General features: G+C 34.9%; 1 protein-coding gene across 7 annotated transcripts in view; it reads right to left on the bottom strand.

Annotated features, from left to right (window-relative positions):
* The window catches only part of cita (citron rho-interacting serine/threonine kinase a), a 101,589-nt gene that overhangs the window by 50,626 nt on the left and 29,370 nt on the right, over positions 1 to 21,593 (bottom strand). For all 7 annotated transcript variants that reach the window (XM_026243342.1, XM_026243345.1, XM_026243344.1 and 4 more), the window contains 7 exons: positions 18,779 to 18,921; positions 18,090 to 18,183; positions 17,731 to 17,937; positions 16,855 to 17,008; positions 10,553 to 10,739; positions 2,037 to 2,142; positions 1,178 to 1,321 (listed from right to left, as the gene is read on the bottom strand). In XM_026243342.1, the coding sequence (XP_026099127.1) occupies positions 1,178 to 1,321; positions 2,037 to 2,142; positions 10,553 to 10,739; positions 16,855 to 17,008; positions 17,731 to 17,937; positions 18,090 to 18,183; positions 18,779 to 18,921 (1,035 nt within the window). The remainder of the gene's footprint in view (positions 1 to 1,177; positions 1,322 to 2,036; positions 2,143 to 10,552; positions 10,740 to 16,854; positions 17,009 to 17,730; positions 17,938 to 18,089; positions 18,184 to 18,778; positions 18,922 to 21,593) is intronic.

The following is a 21,593-nucleotide window of genomic DNA, read 5'->3' as shown; positions in this document are numbered from 1 at the left end:
GATTCCTGATACAGAACTCGCTCCAGGGACCTTTTGTTTTTCATTGTTTCTGATGTGTACAGGCCTGTCAGACACAATTACAAACAGATATTGTATAATATTTATATTGTTTAGTCCTAGCCTGCGAATATTTCAAACTTAAAATCAGTAAACAGCCAAGGTAGCGTGCATAATGAGAGCTAACCTAGTTAGTCATACTGTGAGTGTGTTAATGACAAAAAATAGGCTACTTGGTGATTCCACGAGATAATGGTAATGTTAGATGTCCATATTTGGCCACTGCGTGGGGTTATTAATCCAGTTTTCGACCATTTCAAAGGGAAACCTCTGTAAACACCGTATCCAGTAGCTTCTTTAAATACCTCACGGTCCTCGGCCGGCAAAGAGAGTGTGTATGTTTCTGCCATTTTTGCTATCAAGAAATTAGAGCGAGTTCTGTATCAGTTTTCCCCCAAAAAGGGGCGTTAACCTTCGATGATGCAAAAGTAGCATTGGTCTATGGCCAATCAAATCAAAGTAGGCGGGGTTTACTGTTCACAGAAGCAGAGCGCGAAGCTTCAGTTTATCATCTGCTTATTCAGCTGCAAATCATTTCAAATTGGTCAACTTTTAACGATACGTATTACATAGATGAATATTTCACAGCACAAAAGAAAGTGAGAGAGAGAGAGATGTGTAAATTGTCTGGCTCTCTCTTTACGAATAATAAAGCGGTTTTATAATTCGATTTTTACTACATTTACCTTTTTTTAATTATTTTCTGTATTTATTTTTAACTTTATTTTTGTATTCTTTATTTCTTATCCTTTCTTTTTTGTTTATTTGCATTTTTTTTTATGAATTAAGCATTTATGCACATAAATAAATTGCATTATTGAAATTTGGAAATAAATTACTGTGGGAATAAACACAAAAATAAATTAAAATTAAATTACAGTAAAAATACAGTAAAAAAAGAAAATCAAATAAAATCAGATCCAAATTAAAATTAATTGTTTGGTCCTTCATTTTTTCTACAAAATGTTTTTATTTTCCTGCTATTTTGACAATTTCTTTGCCTTTATGCCAAAATATCCTATTAATTTATTCCACAGACTCCTCGTCTCTATAATTAAAGTGCATTATGATTAATGAGTGACTGTTATGATACTGTAAGGAGAGTCTGAGCGTCACTCACGCTGCATTCGGTGATGTATGTGGCGAGGTCCTGCTCCAGGATGCTCCTCTGGGTCTCGGAGGCTTTGAGCTCCACATCCTTCTGCTGGAGCACTGACTCCAGGTCAGTCATCTTACGCTGAAACCGGGAGATCTCCTGCTCCATCTGAGCGGCCACAAACACAAGCACCAGGTCTGAATGCATTTTACAGCAGCGCTCGGACAGCGCCAACACAACCACAACCTCACACACACATGAACCAATCATCTCTTCTGCTTTACTTCTAGTTACTGCACCAAATAAACATGAATGAACATCCGAAGTTGTTGAAAGAAGCAGAACAACTTTCTTATTTAATGGATCAATCAATCAGTGTTTCAGCCTCAGAAAAATTAGGTCTGAAAAAAATTCTAACATTTTATAACAGCTAATGTTTAAATATTTATATTTGAACAAGTTGGAGTAGAATTATATCCTTTAAAAAAAACATTGTATATGCAATTTAAATGTTTGATACAAACAAGTTAATTTTAACTTTATAATATTACAGTAGTGTACCAAATGACAGGTTCTTTGGAAGCTTGTTTCCATCACAGGATATAAAAAATGTAATTAAAAAAAGGTAATTCAAATTTTGTAATCTCATAATTCAGATTTTCTTGCTAGCAATTTTTTGCAACTCGAAATCCTTAATTTTCTTGTGCAAAATTGCAATATACTGCAAGATATAAACTTGCAATTCTGAACAGAGAAGTCTGAATTGTGAGATGCAAACACAGTTCTTAGTTTTGGGGGAAATAGCAAGGAAAAGTAGAAGTTGGTGTGTTAATGCAGTTTAACTTGCTTTAAAGACTCTACCCAGAAATCTCTGTGTTCTCACCTTGTGACATTTGTCTTGAGTGTCTTGCAGTTCTTTGCTTTTGAGATGCAGTTTTTTTTCCATGGAGTTGGTCTTGGCAGGAGAGTTGAGCCCTGTGCCAACCGATCTGATGATGACACAGAGAAAAACATAGCTAATCAGAATCATAATACACATGCATGAACATTTACACTCGTCTAGTTAGAAATCTCCATGATCAAGCCAGAAGGAGTGTGTGTGAGAGGTTTGGTATTTCCTGGGAATATCACACACACACACGTCTGCACAGCCTTTCACATTCATTACACACTCCATTAGTTTCATGTGAATTCATTCATTTATTGATTCAAAACCAAAAGAACAGCATCTTTATGTGGCGTCCATTAATTAACATGACATGAAGTAGAACATCCTCTTGAGGCACACTAACCGCAAGTGTCACTAACATTCACAAGCAAATGAAAACAGAGCTACACTTATCTCAGATAAGATGAACAGGGCTTTGTCATTAACAAGGACAGAGCGTCCACATCATGTCAAGACAATCATTCACTTCACATTCTCTCGTTATATCACATAAACCTTGTGCCTTGCTCAACTCGAAGATCTCTGTCTCCACCATTAGACATCGGCTCATTACAGCTGAATGTGCTGAGGAGGGAAACACACACACATACACACACACACACACACACACACACAGCTAAAGTGCTGATTACTCTAGAACTTTCCAAACCAGGCCGAAGGGTATAATCACCACCACAACTGTCCTTCATTTACACACACATCACGTGTCTGTTTGAGGTGTGCACAACTTGAAATCAAATAACCATAAAAACTCATTTTACCAGCATAATTAACCTGTGCTCTTTCATCAGTGTGTACTCGTTTAAGCTCATGTAAAACAGGAAGTCGACCTCTCTTTTCTCTCTAGATCCTGATGACATCATTCAAGCATCTAAAGAGCCGTTCCTGAGGTTTCAGAAAGGATGCAGAACTGTGGTTTAAATAGACATTTATTGTAAAACTACTTCACAATCAAATTCAAAGAAGATGGTAACTTTACAATAAGGTTCCATTAGTTAACATTAACTGACCATGAACCATATTTCTGCAGCATTTAGAAGACTTAATGTTCATTTTATAACATTTACTAAAACATTTTTTAAAATCTGTTAACATTGATGCACTGTGCTCTTACGTCAACAATGAACAAGCAAATTTATTTTTATTAACCAACACTGACAAAGGCTAATAAATACTGCACAAACATATCTAGATCAATGCAAATAAATGTGACCTTACTCAAAAGTGTTACTATAATTAATATTTTATTTTTACCTTTGTCAAGTTTAACTCGACAAGATAGTTAAAAAAAGCTATTTGAAATAATGCCAACTTTAGATATTTATATTTAGTTTATACATTTCATCACATTCATTAAATGTACTTTTGTGGAAGAACGCATTTCCCAGAATGCATTTTGCATGCGCAAACCTGAGACTGAACTTCAGAAAACTGTGAAGAGGAAAATTAAGGTAAAACTATGACTGCTTCCAAACAGGTTTCCCTAAAACTCCTCCCACCCCTTACTGACTCCACCCTATGTTTGCCATTGGTCAGTCAAATTAACAGGCTCCTCCCACACACACTCCAGAAACTGATAATCAATATTTGGAAATGCTCTTCAGGAAGCCAAAGTACCATTGGATTTCAGATTAAAAGTTCTCACAGAGGAAGACATGACACAAACGAATGCCTAAATATAAAGTGACCGCCTACAACATTATAAAAAGACACATGAAGCTCAGAACAAACCAACAAAGACAGGAAACAACTTGCGCTCCCACGTGCATCATATGCCAGTGATTCAGAAGTGATGAAATGTTGTCTGACGGATAAACATGTTCCAGAAATAAAGAGTGAAATCCCAGCCTCTGCAAAATCACAGCAGACATGAGAGAGAGAGGGAGAGAGAATAAAACAGACAAAAATACTGCAGCAGCGGAGGAAGCAGCTCGTTCTGACAGAGTCCTGAAGACCTTTAGCTTCAGCTTAAATCCCATTAGAAACACAGTCAACACCATTCATGTGCACAAACAAGGAGACGCCTGAAATAGAGAGAAGAGCATTCTGGCCACGCTTTCTAATATGGTGTGTCCCTCACAATGTTTCAAAGTCCATTCCTTGACCTTCCTCTGGACCAATTCCCTGCATCCCAGAGAATAAAGAAAGACGGCTCCAACTACCTCTGATCAACAGATAAACTACAGAACAGCACATCACAGTACAGTACAGTACAGTGGAGTCATTGTGGGAAATATGGTCAGTTATTTGTTTTTATTATTTTTGGAAACATCACACAGCAACTTTCAGAATTCAATAATTCTCTTAGATTTTCAGACTGAAGCAATAACTAAATCCAGAATAAATAAAAGTTATTAATTATGAAGGCTATAATTCAAAACAAACAGATAATATTATATTTTATTCAAAACTATCTACAAATTTTTAATGTGTGTGAAAATAACATTTAATGCCATTTAAGGCCTTTATTATCACAAAAATCTATTTCGTGACTTTTAATGTTTTTCATGGCCCTGTTTTAGCAATGTTAGAGTCAACGGAGTTCAGTTATTAAGTGTCGTCATTCGATAGTTACAAAATTAGAAATACAGACAGAACTGATTAAAAATTTAATAAAAAACATGTAAATATGTATGGCAATATAAATGCACTCCAGTCTAGTTTCACTAGTCTTGCTACCACATTAGACGACATTCTTTGCCTCCCGTCTGTACAGAACACAAAACCAGGGCTCCAGAATAAAAAACATAATAATACAAATCTGATTTATTTCCTGCACAGAGCACTATACTGTATAAACCTGATGCTCAGCTTCTGTAGAGGCTCACATCAGCTCTGTTTTATGAACATCAATCATGTTTGAAAGCCAAATTGCTGGTGAATACACTAAACAATAATCAGAGAAATCGCTGTTACCATAGAAACAGGAAGAAGGCCCACTCCCATGAAGCATTGCGGCTGATGTAATCCAGTCAGTCTGCCTACACTCACAAACTACTTGTTTACTAGAGGTATATCTATTTTTTTTACTGCACATTGTCAATGCAACATTTCTCATTAACTTTAATTAATATAATTTAATTTATGACAACTTTCCATGAAAATGAAAAATAAAAAATACTTAAAAACTTCTAAATATATTCAAAATATTAGTAGTAAAAGTACAGTATAATAGTAATCTCAATGACAGCAAATAACACTATTTGGCAAAACTGCTCACACATTATGATTTTGATGCTATAAATATAAATTTATGCTGATTAATTTTTGCATTAGTCTGTTTTCTTCATTTTTATTTTTCTGGATTCGGTTTAATAATAAAATTTTTATTAATCCAAAATAATGCAGTATCAACTCAATAAAACAAGAAACTTCTATAAATGTAATAACTGTTCAACAATAATTAGAATTTTGTAAATTGTTTTGTTTGTTTTAATTTATCTGGATTCTGTATTTTATGATTTAATCAAAAAATATCATCAAAAACATCAGAAAATAAATGAATGCATAACACTAACAAATTAATTAATCTTTTAAAAATGTAATCAAATAATTGGAACAATTCCTTTTATTTTTTGTCAAAGTGCAGATGAAAAACAGATAAACAAAACAGTGTTATATTCCTTAAAAATTAATGTTTCAATAAACTGTATTATTATTAATTCAAGAAGTATGTTTTACATGCAAAATTCATATTTACATAGTCTTTTTGCGTTTTAATAATCACAGGCACGAGTCCACATCACAGAATACATATTTCAATTATTCATCCAAAATTCTGTGACATTCTGCTTTATACGGTAAATTACTGTATCTGTGTAATAATGACATCTGTGTTTCCACATCGGTGAAATCATGTGATTACGGGAGCATGACGGCACATGTCCTAACTGAAGGAGCTGTGAACTGGGAAATCTCAACACTTCCAGCCCCTGGAGAACATCTGAACGCACACAAACACACCCAGCTCTGAATCTGCTCTCCACGCCATCACACCAGTGGAGTCTAACCAGATTACAGGTTCTGCCTGTTTACTGTAAAGCAGTCCATTACCCAGCGCTAACACACTTCCCTTTAGAGAAGCTGACGCGTCCCAGGGGTCTGATCAGAACGGCCCACAACCGACTCGATTATGAGGCGCGCGTGTGTGTGTTTGGGCTCTAAGTGTAATTATAGGCTATGTATTTCAAACTGAGCCCACTGAGAATGTGTTCTTAGAGAAAATCCTGTCTCAAAAGGAAAATTAAACGGAGATGGGAAAACATCTTTGACCTTTGAGAATTGCATTTCACTTCCAGCATCAATGAAAGCTTTAGGTGGAATTCAATTATTACAGCATTGATATCGAACTATTGCAAACTTGCAGAAGCGCGTCAGAGCGTCTTGCTCTTTTTGCCTGAAGTGGGCGGCAGTCGCATTGACTAACTCTGGGCATCTGTGGCGGATGTAAACACACTTGTGAATACAGTAGATATTGATCTGCTGGAGCGCTGATGCATTCCTACATGGGCTATTCTTAGCTCTGCTGACGGACAAAGACGAGGCTGACTCACAGCCTCTGTTCGGTAACTGTTCTCCTGATGTTCCTGCGGCGACGCCGTTAACCCCGCGGTAATCACACACGCTGCGCAGCATCGATCGCCATCCAGAAAGGTCAGACAAACAAGTGTGGCAGGTAGCTCTGAGTGGCTGTCCTCCGTTACAGATTTCATAGCGTTAATGAAGAACGAGGACTTTCTCTCACACACACAATCAGCAGATCAACTGCACTCTAAATGGAGGCTGGTCTTTAGACATTTGCACTGAAAATAACACTTTTTTCACTATAATATTTAAGGATTGCCACATACAAGCACCCAATACACTAAAAAAATGACAGAAAATAGACCATTTTAATTCATTCAACAATTAACTAATCATGATTTTTGCTACTTACATTTAAACGAGAGACACTGTTAAAACATCTGAAAAATGTATATGCATCATCTGAAGCTGAATAAATGATCTCTCCAGTGATGTGTGGTTTGTTCGGAGGACAATATTTGTCTGAGATACAACTATTAGAAAATCTGGAATCTGAGGGAGCAAAAAAATCTAAATATTGAGAAAATCATCTTTAAAGTTGTTCAGATGAAGTTCTTAGCAATGAATATTACTAATCAAACATTAAGTTTTTATATATTTACGTTATGACATTTACTAAATATCTTCATGAACATGATTATTCTAAAGATTTTTGGCATAAAAGAAAAAATGTATAATTGTGACTCATACAATGTGTTGGTGTTTATTGCTACAAATATATCTGTTACACTGATGACTGCTTCTGTGCTGCAGGGACACATATAAAGTAAAAAATATCACTAGAATCAGCACAATACTTAATTTAGCATTTCACCCCAATCTTAATAATTAATTAAATTATTTGAAACAAAAGCATAAATGCATAATGTATTGTACATTTTTTTTTGTAAAGTTTAAGAATGTATATTATAACGGCAATGGATATATATTTGACAATTTGTTTCGTCATTGTAAACAAAAGTGACTAAATTGTATGACACATATAGCTCATTTTAAATATGTCCTGAATATATACCGTCACCTCGTGCAGAAACTAACTACACTTTCCTGTTAAACACTTGAAATAAGAATTCATATTTGCTACGCTTGATGTTAATCACCAGGACAAGATCATATTCAATTGCAATAAAACCTCAAAGCAGATTTAGTTGCAAACACTAGTAAGTTTTTAAATCAGCATGCACAAAAACTGAACTATTCAAAGTGATCGGGTGGCTGGACAGAATCTTGTGATAAAACCTCTCTAACATGTGAGCAGAAGAATAGAAGAAAACCATCCTATCGCTGTTTCCAGATCAGATACGGTCAGGATCATGCAGCACCGTATCACAATCCTTCAGATAATCAGAGGGTTTGTGAGGTGAAGCCGTGAAAACACGATAATGTCGCTCGCGCTGTGAAATCCAGATGCCAGATAAAGGGCTCTGATGCTTCTATCATCATTTACAAACCATAAAGATGCTTTAGGAGCTGAACAGCCCCTCTCACTGTATGGAAAAACACTGTGGGTCTTTTGCTTTGATTTGGGAGTCAACGCTGACAGATATAGAGACGGCTTGCATTAGTATTTCAGTTTCAAATCAATGGCATTCATAGATTTGCATTTATGCATTAAACAGATGCTTTTATCCAGAGTGACATTGCATTCAGGGTTTACATTTGATCGGTTCATGTATTTCTACTTTAGAGTAGAAAGTATTCTATACTTTACAGTTTACATTGCATTATATATTTTTTCATCATAATAATGAATATTATTCAGTATTGTGGGAAAAGACACACAAAAAAAAAACATTATAGCAATTTATGCATTATGATAATGAGAATTGGAGCAAAAATAAAAAATAAAATATAACCATAATGAATTTTTTTTTTTTTTTTACAAGAAAAAAAAAAAAAAAAAATGCATTATGACTTTTTTTTTTAGAAAAAAATCTTCAAAATCAGATCTTGTCCTGGTGAATCTGTTAATGACAGATCTATAGTGAGCAAACACACAAAGGTGGCACAATAGCGCCGCTGCAGTCCGATCAGACACGACTGGACTGTAAATCAACATCCTAACTACCTGAGATGTTTATCTGTCGCACTGCCTGATCATGCAAGTCCAGAACCAAACAAATGTGTGGTACATGATGCGTGCATCAGTGAGGACGGTCACGACTGGTTTCGCTCATTACAGATGTTCTGTTTGCCTCCAGACGGATCCAGCGCTCTCATATCACACTGCATCCACCAATCAGCAGCTGCGCTTGTGCATCAACATGCTGGAGACGCTCGTGTTGCATTCGGATGATTTCATGGTGCTGGAAATGCTATAAGAAGAAGCCTGCAACAACATGACACAGCTGCACAAATACGCATTTCAGGATTGGAGAAAGAAGAGGGATATGAATGGAAGGAGAGACGGAGGGGGAGCGTGGGAAGAAAACTCTCTCTGGTTACCATAGAAATGCTTTCAGGGTTCATTCTCATTCTGACTAACATTTATAAAGCTTCAGCTCACCCTCTCTTTTCCCCCTTTCCCTCCAGTTCCTGGGAAATAAAACTAAAAACGTGTTGTTTATGGATCATCTGGGATAATATTCCATTCGACACATCTTTATCATAAAACACGCATCACGTGCAAACACACACACACACACACACTCATTACTGTTTACTTTATACAGTTATTGTTATTAAAATCATCCAATTAAAGCACAACCACTACAAATGATTTTAAATGCTTTACAATTGTTTTTCAAATTAGTGCAATTCGATTTTTTTATTGCATTATTGTGATCGAAAACTGGGGTCAAATAAAATAGAAATTAAATAAATTATGTTAAAAACCATTACAGTGATGAGAATTTGTTTTACATTATGGTAATGATAATTTGGGAGCGGGGTGTGTGAAAAAATTACATTGATTATAAAAAAAAACAACATTAAATCAAAATGATTTGCCATTAGTGTAAAGTAATTAAAATTGGGGGAAAATGTTATTAACATTATAGTAATGAGAAATGTTTGAATTATTATAATGAGAATTGGGAAACATTTGAATTAAACAATATTCTTTTTTATGGTGATGAGAATTTTGGTGAGGAAAATTAATAAAAAAAATGATAAATAAATTTTATAAAATGGAAAAAATATATTACAGAAACTATAATTATCGTTTGCATTATAGTAATAAGAATTACAACCAAAAAAATAAATAAAAAAAATAAAAAAAGAATAATTCCAGTTTATGAGCATTGTTGGTTTTGCATTGTGATATAAGAAGGATTAATGAGAAATACAGTAATGAGGATTATTTTAGCATCATAATAATGAGAGTTAGGGAAATTGGCTCAAAAAATAAAATAAAATAAGAATTTTTTTGCATCACGGTAATGAGCATATGGTTTGTCCTGCTTTTCTTCTGATTCAGAGATGAATCACAACCTGGACATGTTCTTTACAGATCAAAACACCAGAGCAAACAATCAGACTGAGGATTGACCACATCGCAGCAAACACAGAGCCCATCACGTTACACAGTGTTTACGCACTGGCTTCATTGTGCTACGGATCATATCTCTCACACACACACACACGCGCGCCAGACGAGGATTTCCCGTTCCCCTGCACACACATGACAACACATGCATGAGATATTCTGAGTCGATATAAAAACAGCGGTGCACACACACAGCTCTCTCTCATTCATCTTAAAGACATGAGAAGTGAGAGAGCCGCAGCTTTCCCCGCACCAGCAATACCTCACATTCAGCCACAATGTTGCCTGGTGACAGTCGCCGTGGTGATGTGGCCGTCTCCGCACCACTGGACCACCTGTGACTAGATGTGTGTGTGTGTGTGTGTGTGTGTGTACTCACTCAGACTTGGCCAGTGCGCTCAGGGCCCGACTGAAGCACCACCCTACAAAGGGCAGGTCTCGTCCGAGGAAGCCTGAGCGAGGATGATCTCGCTGGGCAGCGGCTGCAGGGCGGGGGGGCCTCTCGGGCTCCTCGAAATTGGAGGTGTCATCCTCGGAGTGCAGAGACGGAACAAACGGAGGGAGCGCTGGAGGAGACGAGAGGAGAAAACCGGTGAGGTGCTCGGTGAGGAAAACAGACTGGAGAGAGAGAGAGAGAGAGAGACGGGGGTCTCTGTGATGAGACTGTAGCACAATAACTCGCTCGCCCCTTCTCTCTCTTTCTCTCGCTCTCTCACTGCAGCAGTCTCAGCTAATCAGCGTGAGTCACAGCCAAAACCCGGAGCAAGATTCACACACACACACACACACACACACACACACAGCGCTGCATCTCCACAAACAGCTGTATTGACACAAACACACACACACACACACACACACTGTATATGGTGCTGGGGGGTTTTTGCTTATACATTTACACAATTGGCTTACTCATCTAAAAAACATCAAAACAACAACAAAACACAGAAGGCTCTAACAAACACTACATCAGTGGCACAACAACACAAGCTCGACTGCATGAGCCACGTGATGATTCCAGCACACGCTCACAGCGCTTCATCAGCTCATCTCAACATGTTAATCATCTCCACTTATCTCAGGAAACTGACTTAATGACACTAGGATTGCTACAACAAGCCTCTGAGCTGCACGTCAATTCAACATACAATCAATCAGAATCACATCAGATGCACAGAAATGACCACTGTCTTTATTTTGAGCTATATTTATCATGTAGTAGCAGCCAAACAATATGAATTTTATAAGTGATCAAAATTGTATCTAGAGAGTCAGATGACTGCAAATAAATGGGCAGTTTATTGTTGTCAACATTAATATTTGAGGTCAAAACATTTATATTTTAATAAGTTAAAGTATGTTTTAGATGCTATAACAACAAATGATTGAAACAGTTTAACAAAAGGTTTTACTGCATTCAATTATTTTTAGCATTTTTTATAATTTTTGTATAATAATTATATACATGTATACACACACACACACACACACACACATATATATATGTATTGTAAAAAATTTATATTTATATGTAATAATAGTAATATCTTTTGTAGTTGATTAAACATTAATAATGTTAATAATGTTAATTAAATAAAAGTAAAATTTTAAACTAAGTGATTTTAGTGTTTTTTCATCTAATTGAATCGGTCGTAACCTTAAATTTTTAATGTGGTGCAACCATGATTTAGGTTAAGATTAATTAATTTCCTTAGCATGCTTAACATTTTTATTCAGAAATTACCAGTAATTACAGTATTTGCATTTCTTTTGAGTTTTTGTAAATAATTAACTCATATATTTTTTGTTCTATAATTTCAAAATTGTACGGAAGTTCTAAGCGGCCATGCATTATAATTTTTTTTCCTTTTTGTTTTCTCGTTATAACGACTTAATTTTCTCGTTATCTCGACATAACGAAAGTCGTTTTCTCGTTATAACGACTTATTTTTCTCGTTATCTCGACATAACGAAGTTCGTTTTCTCGTTATAACGACTTATTTTTCTCGTTATCTCGACATAACTAAAGTTTGTTTTCTCGTTACTGTTGCTATAGTAACGAACTCAACTTTGACAGGCATCTGATGGACAACCATGCAGGCGCTCTTACTGTACAACCAGCCTATATTTCAGCAAATTTAGTTTCGCCTAGGTAATAAGGTCTACAATACTGTATATAAATAAAGGCTGATCAATCACTGTTGATTTTTCCAGAGACAGTACAACGAACGTTTTGTTTTTGTAATTAACATGTTTAAATGGCAACACTGCGAAATTAGAGCTGCTTGGATTAAACTCACTTTTCATTTTCCCTTTATTTGAAATAAAATTATATATAATTTGTAATTTGTAGTAGTCATTATATGATGTGGCAGATATCATGTGTGTTACAAGCTTCTGTTTGAAAAGAGCGTCCATGTGTAGGACTATGTGTAGTGTGTGTGTGTGTGTGTGTGTGTAGAAAAAAACGATTACAACATTATAGAACAAAACTGAATTGAATTAGCCTATGGATTTTACATATACATCACATTTCTCATCAATATGGTTAACAATAAAGATTAGTAATAAGGAAGAGAAGCACATCAGCCTACATCGTTAAATCCCGTCCTACTGTAGATAAACATAATACAGTGATGTCAACCTTGGTTTTGATAAGCAGATTTTATGACACAGAACGCGTTGGTGAAACTCATGCATCTAGCAGGAACTTAATACACAAATATTCATATTGATTCAAGCATTTAACATTTATGAATTAATTAAATGTCAGTAATGAAGAGTGCACAAATTATATACTATTATATACAGTAAAGTGGATAGTGTACAACACCCTATCAGTTATATTCAGGTCTATAGTGCCACCTGCTGGCGCAGTTTTGTAACTTCTTAGAGAAAATTAAGTCGTTATAACGAGAAAACGAACTTCGTTATGTCGAGAAAACGAGAAAATTAAGTCGTTATAACGAGAAAACGAACTTCGTTATGTCGAGATAACGAGAAAATTAAGTCGTTATAACGAGAAAACAAGAAGAAAAAATATTATAATGCATGGCCGCTTAGAACTTCCGTAAAATTGGCTTCTTAAATGTAGTTAGCAAACTTATTTTTCTGTAAATTGCATAAAACTGATTTTAAAAAAAATGCTTTACTTTTTTTTAAAGCCATTCTGTAGCAGTGATTCATATTTCAGCCACATAAATTAGATAATTTACATAATTACACAATTACATAATCGTTCAAAGCGGCAGTTAATCGTTCAGAGACCACTTAAGTTATTCTGCACGCTTAAGATGCATTTTCTTCTTTCTACATGTTATCTTTTCTGCATTATTTTAATATTAGTTTTAGTATAACATTATAACACCATTAATATTTTTTTAGTTAGTGTTTTCAGCTTGTTTATTTTCATATAAAAATGCGGCATGCAGTTGCATCAAACAATGATATAAACATCAATGTAAATTGTGATCATCATAATTAATAAATCGCAATTACAATTTCAAGGGAATAATCAACAACACGATCAAATTAATCCATTTTTGTCATAATTGCGCAGCCCTAGTTGGTACATATGTGAAAGAGGTAAATTTTTTAATCTATTTAAACAAATTTTAACTGAAAAAATGCAATCGGACAGAAAATGTAAGCATCACGTCATATATATATATATATATATATATATATATATATATATATATATATATATATATATATATATATATATATATATATATATATATATGTGTGTGTGTGTATGTGTGTGTGTTTATGTATGTATGTATGTTACCTTTGTTCTATTTTTAACTTTGTTTACCTTTATTTTTAACTCCCCTACCTCAATCAACTCAATCTGGGAGCACTTAGTATATAGCTTTCATGCTAAGTTTCACTTATAAAAGACAAAGCAAGCCATTTTAACTCCTTTCTTGCCTTATGTCTACAAGGGCTGATAGGCTCATCTTTGCTCACTTTCTTTATAACCCATTTACAATTTGAATAAATTGCTATTAGCTACAAGCTGAATAGACCTGTGTTGGTCTTCTGTAAATGCCTGCATGATCATCAAACTCTGTTAGCGCAGAAGTTCACTCGCCTAAAAACAGCACAGTGTTCAGAAAACAAGTTTAATAAAAAAAAAACACAACATGAAATACAATCCCCCCAAAAAAGTCTCCATGTGTTTTCTTCAGTGAGCTGAGTATCTCCAGACCGGTTGTGATGACAGATGGCAGATGGGAATGTGAAAACGTCCTGTTGCGACAAACAACAGATATAGAAGTCCATGGATTGCCTGGATGGATACAGTTTTTTTATTCTTAATTTCTCACATTCTGTGTGCTTTTTCTGGGTAAGGTGGAATGAGCTGCGTGCAAACCAATGGCCAGTGATCTTGGTTAAATACATTTCAGTTTGTTTTTCACCAAACCCTCAGAACGCTTGTGTTGCACTTGGGACCATCCTCTGATGCTTTCAAATAGAAATAAAAGTTTGATGCTAAACGATTCTTCCCTGCCACTATATTGACAAGACTGAGATTTTTTTTTTTTTTTTTTTTTACACATGAGCATATAAAACAACACCAGTGGAAGCAAAAAATGATTCATTTCTTTCATTTGAACTAACCCTTTGTCTTGGAGTGTAAATGCAAACTAATGCACCTGCCTCTTATTCTATGAAATGTAAAATGTGTTCTTTTGTTGCTTAAAGTACCTGCTTTGTTGTTGCAACATTAACAAATATTATAGGAAGATCGCACTTCTTGTATAATTGTACCTTTTTAATTCACATTTTTTAATAAGGTACCTTAAAATACATGTGAGTTTTAACATTTAAACTGTTCTTCAGCGTCATTTAGAAAAAAGCAGCAAGTGGTCACTGCCACTGTTTATAATTTATTTATCTATTTTAATTGTTTATTTTGCAATAAATCATTTGTATATTTGCAGTAAGTAATTTGCATTTCATAACAACAACTGTTCTATCCAGATCTCTTTTTCTATAGGGGCAAAAATAATTAATACAACTTTTTTTAAGAGAAAGAGAACAAATGCATATATATTTGTCGAAATTGGTAAGTAGGGGTGTCACGATTTCGATTTTAAATCGAAATCGATCGAAATTAAGTCACAGTCTCAAACTTCAAATTAAAAAATGGAATCGTCGATGCTGCCACGCCCCCATGTTGTATGACGGCAAATCAATGACAAAAATAACCGAGCATACAACTGATGCTGGCGCGCGCGCTATATGGCTTTGTCTTTATTGTAATTTAATGCATTGTTTATAGAGTAGATCTTTTGTAGATACTTGATTAACTGGAATTCTTCTGATTGCTAGTGATTGCAGTCTTGTAATAAGAGATACACATATTTTACAGACTGTAATGATGCACACACACACACACACATGCATATATCTAAATGAATGACAGTGAAGTGTTTAACAAGTGTTTTATCTTTAATCTTTTAAATAGATACATCGTAATATTTGAAGGTTAGTTTAGTCATTCTTTATTGTTTTTGTTTGTTTTGTTGTGAACTTGAATGTCATCTTTTGTGAAGAAGACTGCACTTACAAAAGAGAAACTGGATGGCAGTTTATTTTAAGTTTTCAATTGACTAAAGATATAAGTTATTGTTACATTATGTTGTTAATAAAAGTTTTAAATTTGACAATGTAGTGTGGTACATTGCAAACAAAGGTCAGATATTATATTGCATAAAAGTCTAGTTTGAAAAATGACAATCTGTGCTTTAAAAAGAATAAATGTAAAAATCGAGAATCGAATCGAACCGTGAGCTTAGAATCGAAAATGCAATCGAATCGAGGATTTGGAGAATCGTGACACCCCTATTGGTAAGAATATTGAGATATTTTTTTTAGCTACAGTATATCACCCAGCTCTAGTGGGAAAGAATCTCGATTCCTCATTACACTCTTTTAAATTTAACTATTTATAGACAAGTTGTTCATATGACTGCATTTCATTGGTATTTTGCTACAGGAACAAAATCCTGAGCAACAGAAGTGTTTCACTGCGTGTGTGTGTGTGTGTGTGTGTGCACGCTCAAGTGGTGTGTTATCTCATTAGGGTTTGGCTCCATAATCTGACTAAATCCACAGAAATCCACCCGCTGCAAGTGTGTGTGTGTGTTTAAGTTAATCCATGAATAAACATATGGTGGCTTTTTATTTTCCCACAAACTTTGTTTGCTATCAGAGTGTGACTGCAAATGTTGTCATATGATATCAAGTGATTTTCCAGTGATATACAGAACCCACATCACTTCACACAGTAGCACTGCTACAATATGTTTACTGTAATAAAGCAGTACTAAATCTGTGATAATGCTAAGATAATACACACGTTGCCCACCCCGAGCTAACAATACTAAAGTCTTAAAGCAGATATAGAAGAAACTCTGAGCTTAAAGAAGTGTTTCACTTAAAGCTGCAGACAATCAGTGCTCTCAGACACATCCGGCTCACTATAACAAATCCAGCAATTACAGCAGAGAAGTAATCACTGAAGGAGACCGAAATAGCAGCAAAGTCAGGCTAATGATTAATAACCTGTAATTAACAAGTACATGGAAAAATTACATTGCAGACACATTGACGAAGTCTTTATTGTGCTTCAGAACGAATGAACTGAACTCTGAGCACCGAATGTCTTACTGTGTCTGAGGTTAGTCCAGTTGACGGAGGAGAAGAACGGATGTGAGCGCAGGCCCTCGTATCCCAGACGCTCCTGCCATCCACATAACAAACTCTGCAGCAGGTCCACACACGGAGTGCTGGCTTTGGGCTCCTCTGGAAACTTCAGGAAACGCTGGGAGCGAACACAAGCAAGAAAACATCAACTTCTGTGTGCAGAAGCACTGGTCTACACAGAAGAAAGACCTGTCTAGACTCTAGGGATGGAACCATTCACTCAACTCAACTCAACTTTTTTTACAAAATAAGATTGAAGACATTCTACAGTAAATGTGAAGGTGTTGTTTTATTGGGCTATTGCTGCACGTTTCTTTGTGAAATTTAAAAAATAAATAAATAAATACTAAATTTGAATTTCAAAACAAATCCCAGATCAAACAAATGCATTAGACAAATCTCTTAATATGAACAAAATAAGGCTTTGTCTGTGCTCTTTCCATTGAAAATAAAAAGCAACCACTGCATTTGAATCATGATCCAAACAAAAATGCAGCACACACGCAACATGAGCAGTTTTTAATCTAGATTAGATTGTATAATTTCGAACTTTGATTTCAAAAATTAATTGCAACAAGAAAAGAGTATAATTATTAAAAGTTAAGCATAACGATGGCATGATTTCACATTGTTTATCATTGAATAAATAAAAGGAAATAATAATGCATTATACACATATGCATTATAAAACCACATATTATTACTAAACAATTTGTGCAGCAAAATGAAAAATTCTGGAACGCATCGAATCAGTGAATCTGTGTTTTAAACCGACTCATTAAAACTAATATTATCTTGGAATTCAAATAGTGTGTAATTCAGACAAGCTGCTGGAGTCACCTGAAAGTTCATGATGTTGTTGATGGTCTTTGTGGACGTGCCGTCAGCGAAGGGTGATTTCATGTAGATCATTTCATAAGCGATGACTCCCAGGGACCACCAGTCGCTCTCGGGGCCGTAGCTGCACGCCGGCCCTCCGTTGAGCGTGGACAGGATCTCAGGGGCCAGGAAGTCTTGAGTTCCCACCGGGAGATTGGAGCACGTCACCTAGTCCCAGATAACAACACAGCATTCAATTCATCTGTGTCCAAACTCTGACCGTTTAAAGTGGATGTGAAACATGGTCCATTAACACCACATTTAAACATATTCAACTGATATCCCTTCCTGAACAGATCGAAAGGTTCCTCTCTCATTACCGTTCTGTTAGCAGTCAGTCTGGCTGCAGAGCCAAAGTCAGCCAGTTTAATGTGACCCGTCCGGTCGATCAGAACGTTCTCTGGTTTAATATCTCTGACAAGAGAAAGAGAAGCAGAAATTAATGAGGATGAGAAACAAGAATCAGATCCCCTACTTTTTACAAGGGGAAAAATAAAATAAAATAAAATAAAATAAAATAAAATAAAATAAAATAAAATAAAATAAAATTTAAAATTAAATTCAATTAAATTAAATAATAAATTAAATTCAATTCAATTAAATAAATTAAATTAAATTAATTAAAATTAATCTCTGTTGTGTCTATATAATTGAAATTGGTGTATAGCATATTCCAGTTTATTTATACATTTAAATCTAAACTTTTATCAGGTAAACACATTTAGAATTTGGTCTCTCTTCCAGGAATAAAATAAAATAAAACTCTCTAAGTCAAGTCTATGAAATTAAAACTGAATTCTTAAAGTTAACTTTTAGCAGGACAACACATTAACATTTCCTCTCTTCAAGGAAAAAACAACAACATGCGCTCAGGTGAGTCTACATGTTCAACAGAAAGAGAATGTCTAATACTTTTCTAGCGATAGAAAATAGTAAATCATTGTAACGACAGAGATAAACTAAAGGAGTTTGCTATTTAATAAAGATAACAGTGTGTGTTTGGTTGTACCTGTGCACGTATCCCATCTGATGGAGCGAGTGGATGGCCTGCACCAGCTCGGCCAGGTAAAACTGAGCCATAGACTCGTCTAACTGATCTTCATATCTGTTCATCAAAGCCATGAGATCCCCGCCGGGCAGAAACTCCATCACCTGGACACAACATGAACACATGGAAGGATTCGGTCAAAAACATAAGAAATACAATTAAAAATCTCAGCTCTCAAAAGTTTTTGGACACTTCAGTCACACGTTATGGCATTAGATAGCAAAATACTAAACAAATGCTGCAGGATTTGTCTTCATCACTCTTGCATTTAATTAGCTAGGGTTTTGATTTTGAAACCTCTTATATAAATGTTTTTTTTCTTTTTGTTTATAATTTATAAATGACACTTGTTTTGACATTTTATCCAATGAAATGACAGTCCGAGGTGTCTCAGAAGTGAATGTAACGAGCACATAACGAGTTTACAGTAATTGAGCATCAGGTGTACAGCAGATCTCACATTAACGTGATCTTGCATGTTAATAATCACCTGTAAGTGAGTCTATTATTGCACGAAACATCTCCGTCCGGTTGGTTTAATTAGCAGCCACTCGTCTCCATCACACATCCACATGCTAAATAAAAGCTTGTGATTACACCATTCCCATTCTCATTAGACAATTAGCTAATTAGATTAAAAACAGCATCTTTTGGGAGTGGCGTATGAGAAAAACAAGGAAAAACAGCAGAGAGAAGCACAGAGAGATCGGTGTGAATGCTGCAGGTAGAAGAACGACTGCGGGATTATTTATAAGCATAATATCAGCCTGAAACCACACCACAGGCTCGAAGTAATTACTCTTTGAACATGTAAACAGAGAGATTTCTCATGTATGAACCTCACAGACTCTGTAAACGGTTCATTATTTATTGTGATTATATGGTGATTTACAGCATCTCTTATTGAGCAGAGTACATACATCAATTAGACATTTTAATGAGCAAATGCAGAATAGCCAGAGACATTTTACTGGAATAGAACATGAAAGTGATCATAATCATTAAAATTATGTCCCAAAATTCCCGAGAGATTAAAGAAGACACAGCCACGTGAAGCATGTGAGGGGAAAACGGCTCGTTGTCTCATTAAAACACACTTCACACACTGCTTTAATTCATCTAGTAAAAATTCCAGTGCGTTTACATGCGGCACACAGCAATTCTGTCATTTTCTGCATAACGATAACATTTCTGCCACAGCTCAGATGATTTGTTGTACTTGATCACATTCTGTGGTGGAAAAGACCTTCCATGCATTTCTGGAATAAAATGTCTGATTTCTTTGACTCGCTGAGACTAATTTTAAAATACACACACACGATAATTATATAAACAGTGTTATTTAGTAGGGATGCACTGATCAGGATTTTTCATGGCTGATTCCGATACTGATTTTTAACAAACTGGCCGACTCTGATACCGATTTCCGATTTTTTTTTTTTTTTTTAAGCAACAAACAAGAAAGAAGGAAAGTGTGCATAAACAAGATGTTTATTTGGTATTTTATAGGCCAAACTGGCTTTTGGCTATTGAAAACAATAACTGCAACCATCTGAAATTAACGGCAGTAACTGCACAATAAGTAGCCTACATTCAATACAAACATAGATGTTACAGACATCAGCATTAAGCTTTTGTTTTTGAATTGGGCTGAAACTACAGAGAACTGGCCTTAAATTTAAAGATTAACTGTAACCAAGTGAAATTAAAGGCAACAACTGCATAGTTCTACAATCCAAACAACACAATCAACACACATTCAATAAGATGTTTCTTGATCAGCATTCAGTATTTTAGTTTTTAAATTTGGTTTTAAATAAAAAAAAAAGGTCTTTACAAGTTTCTTTATTTACAGACTAAATAAAAGTATGCTATATAAATAGATTATTCCAAAATGTTAAAATCAAATAATGTTGGTGCGAATAAAACAAAGATGCAAAGTGTTTTCATTCATCCAATAAAAAAAAATTAGGGTAATGATTCACATCTATATTTTTTTCACTTGAGCCAATGAAAAATAAATAACTTATTGTCTCAAGTAAAAAAATATAGATGTGAATCATTACCCTACATTTTTTTAATTGGATGAATGAAAAACTTTTTCTCAGTGTGCTACAGCAGGTGATTTTTAAATCAAATTAAGTCGATGTAATTTTAAGGTAAAATAAAAATAATCATCCTATACAGAACTGTCGTTTACTTCTGGATTTTCAAACATTTATGCTTGTAAGTTCCACTTTACAAAAAAAAAAAAAAAAAAAAGTTTCGTCACAGTTTAGTCCGTTTCGTTTCTCATCCAACACGTGAAAAGTTGATCTGAACATCTCTTCACGGTCTACTCGTGTTCAGGGCTCGGACCGGTAACAGTAAACTAGTGCGCGCAGAAAATGGACTCTTATTGTGCGCCAGTACACCAACGGCTGATAGCTTCCTGCTATCTGTACCTCAGACATACTTCCACACAAATGACATAGCGAACGATTACAATGTAGTCTGTGCACGCGGCCGCACTTCCGGAAGAATATAAAATTTTATTTATAATTATATGTATATCAAATGATAATAACTATTTTACAAAATTATAATCAATGTTTTTAAATAATTTGTCAATGTATATATATATATACACACACACACACACACACACACAATTTTTTTTAAATATAATTTTATATGATACAATTCTTATTATTCAGAATATTCTGAATATAATAACATACTTTTATTATATCGGTTTATTGAATTATCTGAAATTATATTTTGTATATATATAATA

The sequence above is a fragment of the Carassius auratus genome, unplaced genomic scaffold, assembly GCF_003368295.1.
Source record: "Carassius auratus strain Wakin unplaced genomic scaffold, ASM336829v1 scaf_tig00003102, whole genome shotgun sequence".
NCBI lineage: Eukaryota > Metazoa > Chordata > Actinopteri > Cypriniformes > Cyprinidae > Carassius > Carassius auratus.
Note: the sequence above shows the minus strand (reverse complement) of the source record. Positions and strands in the feature narration are given on the sequence as shown.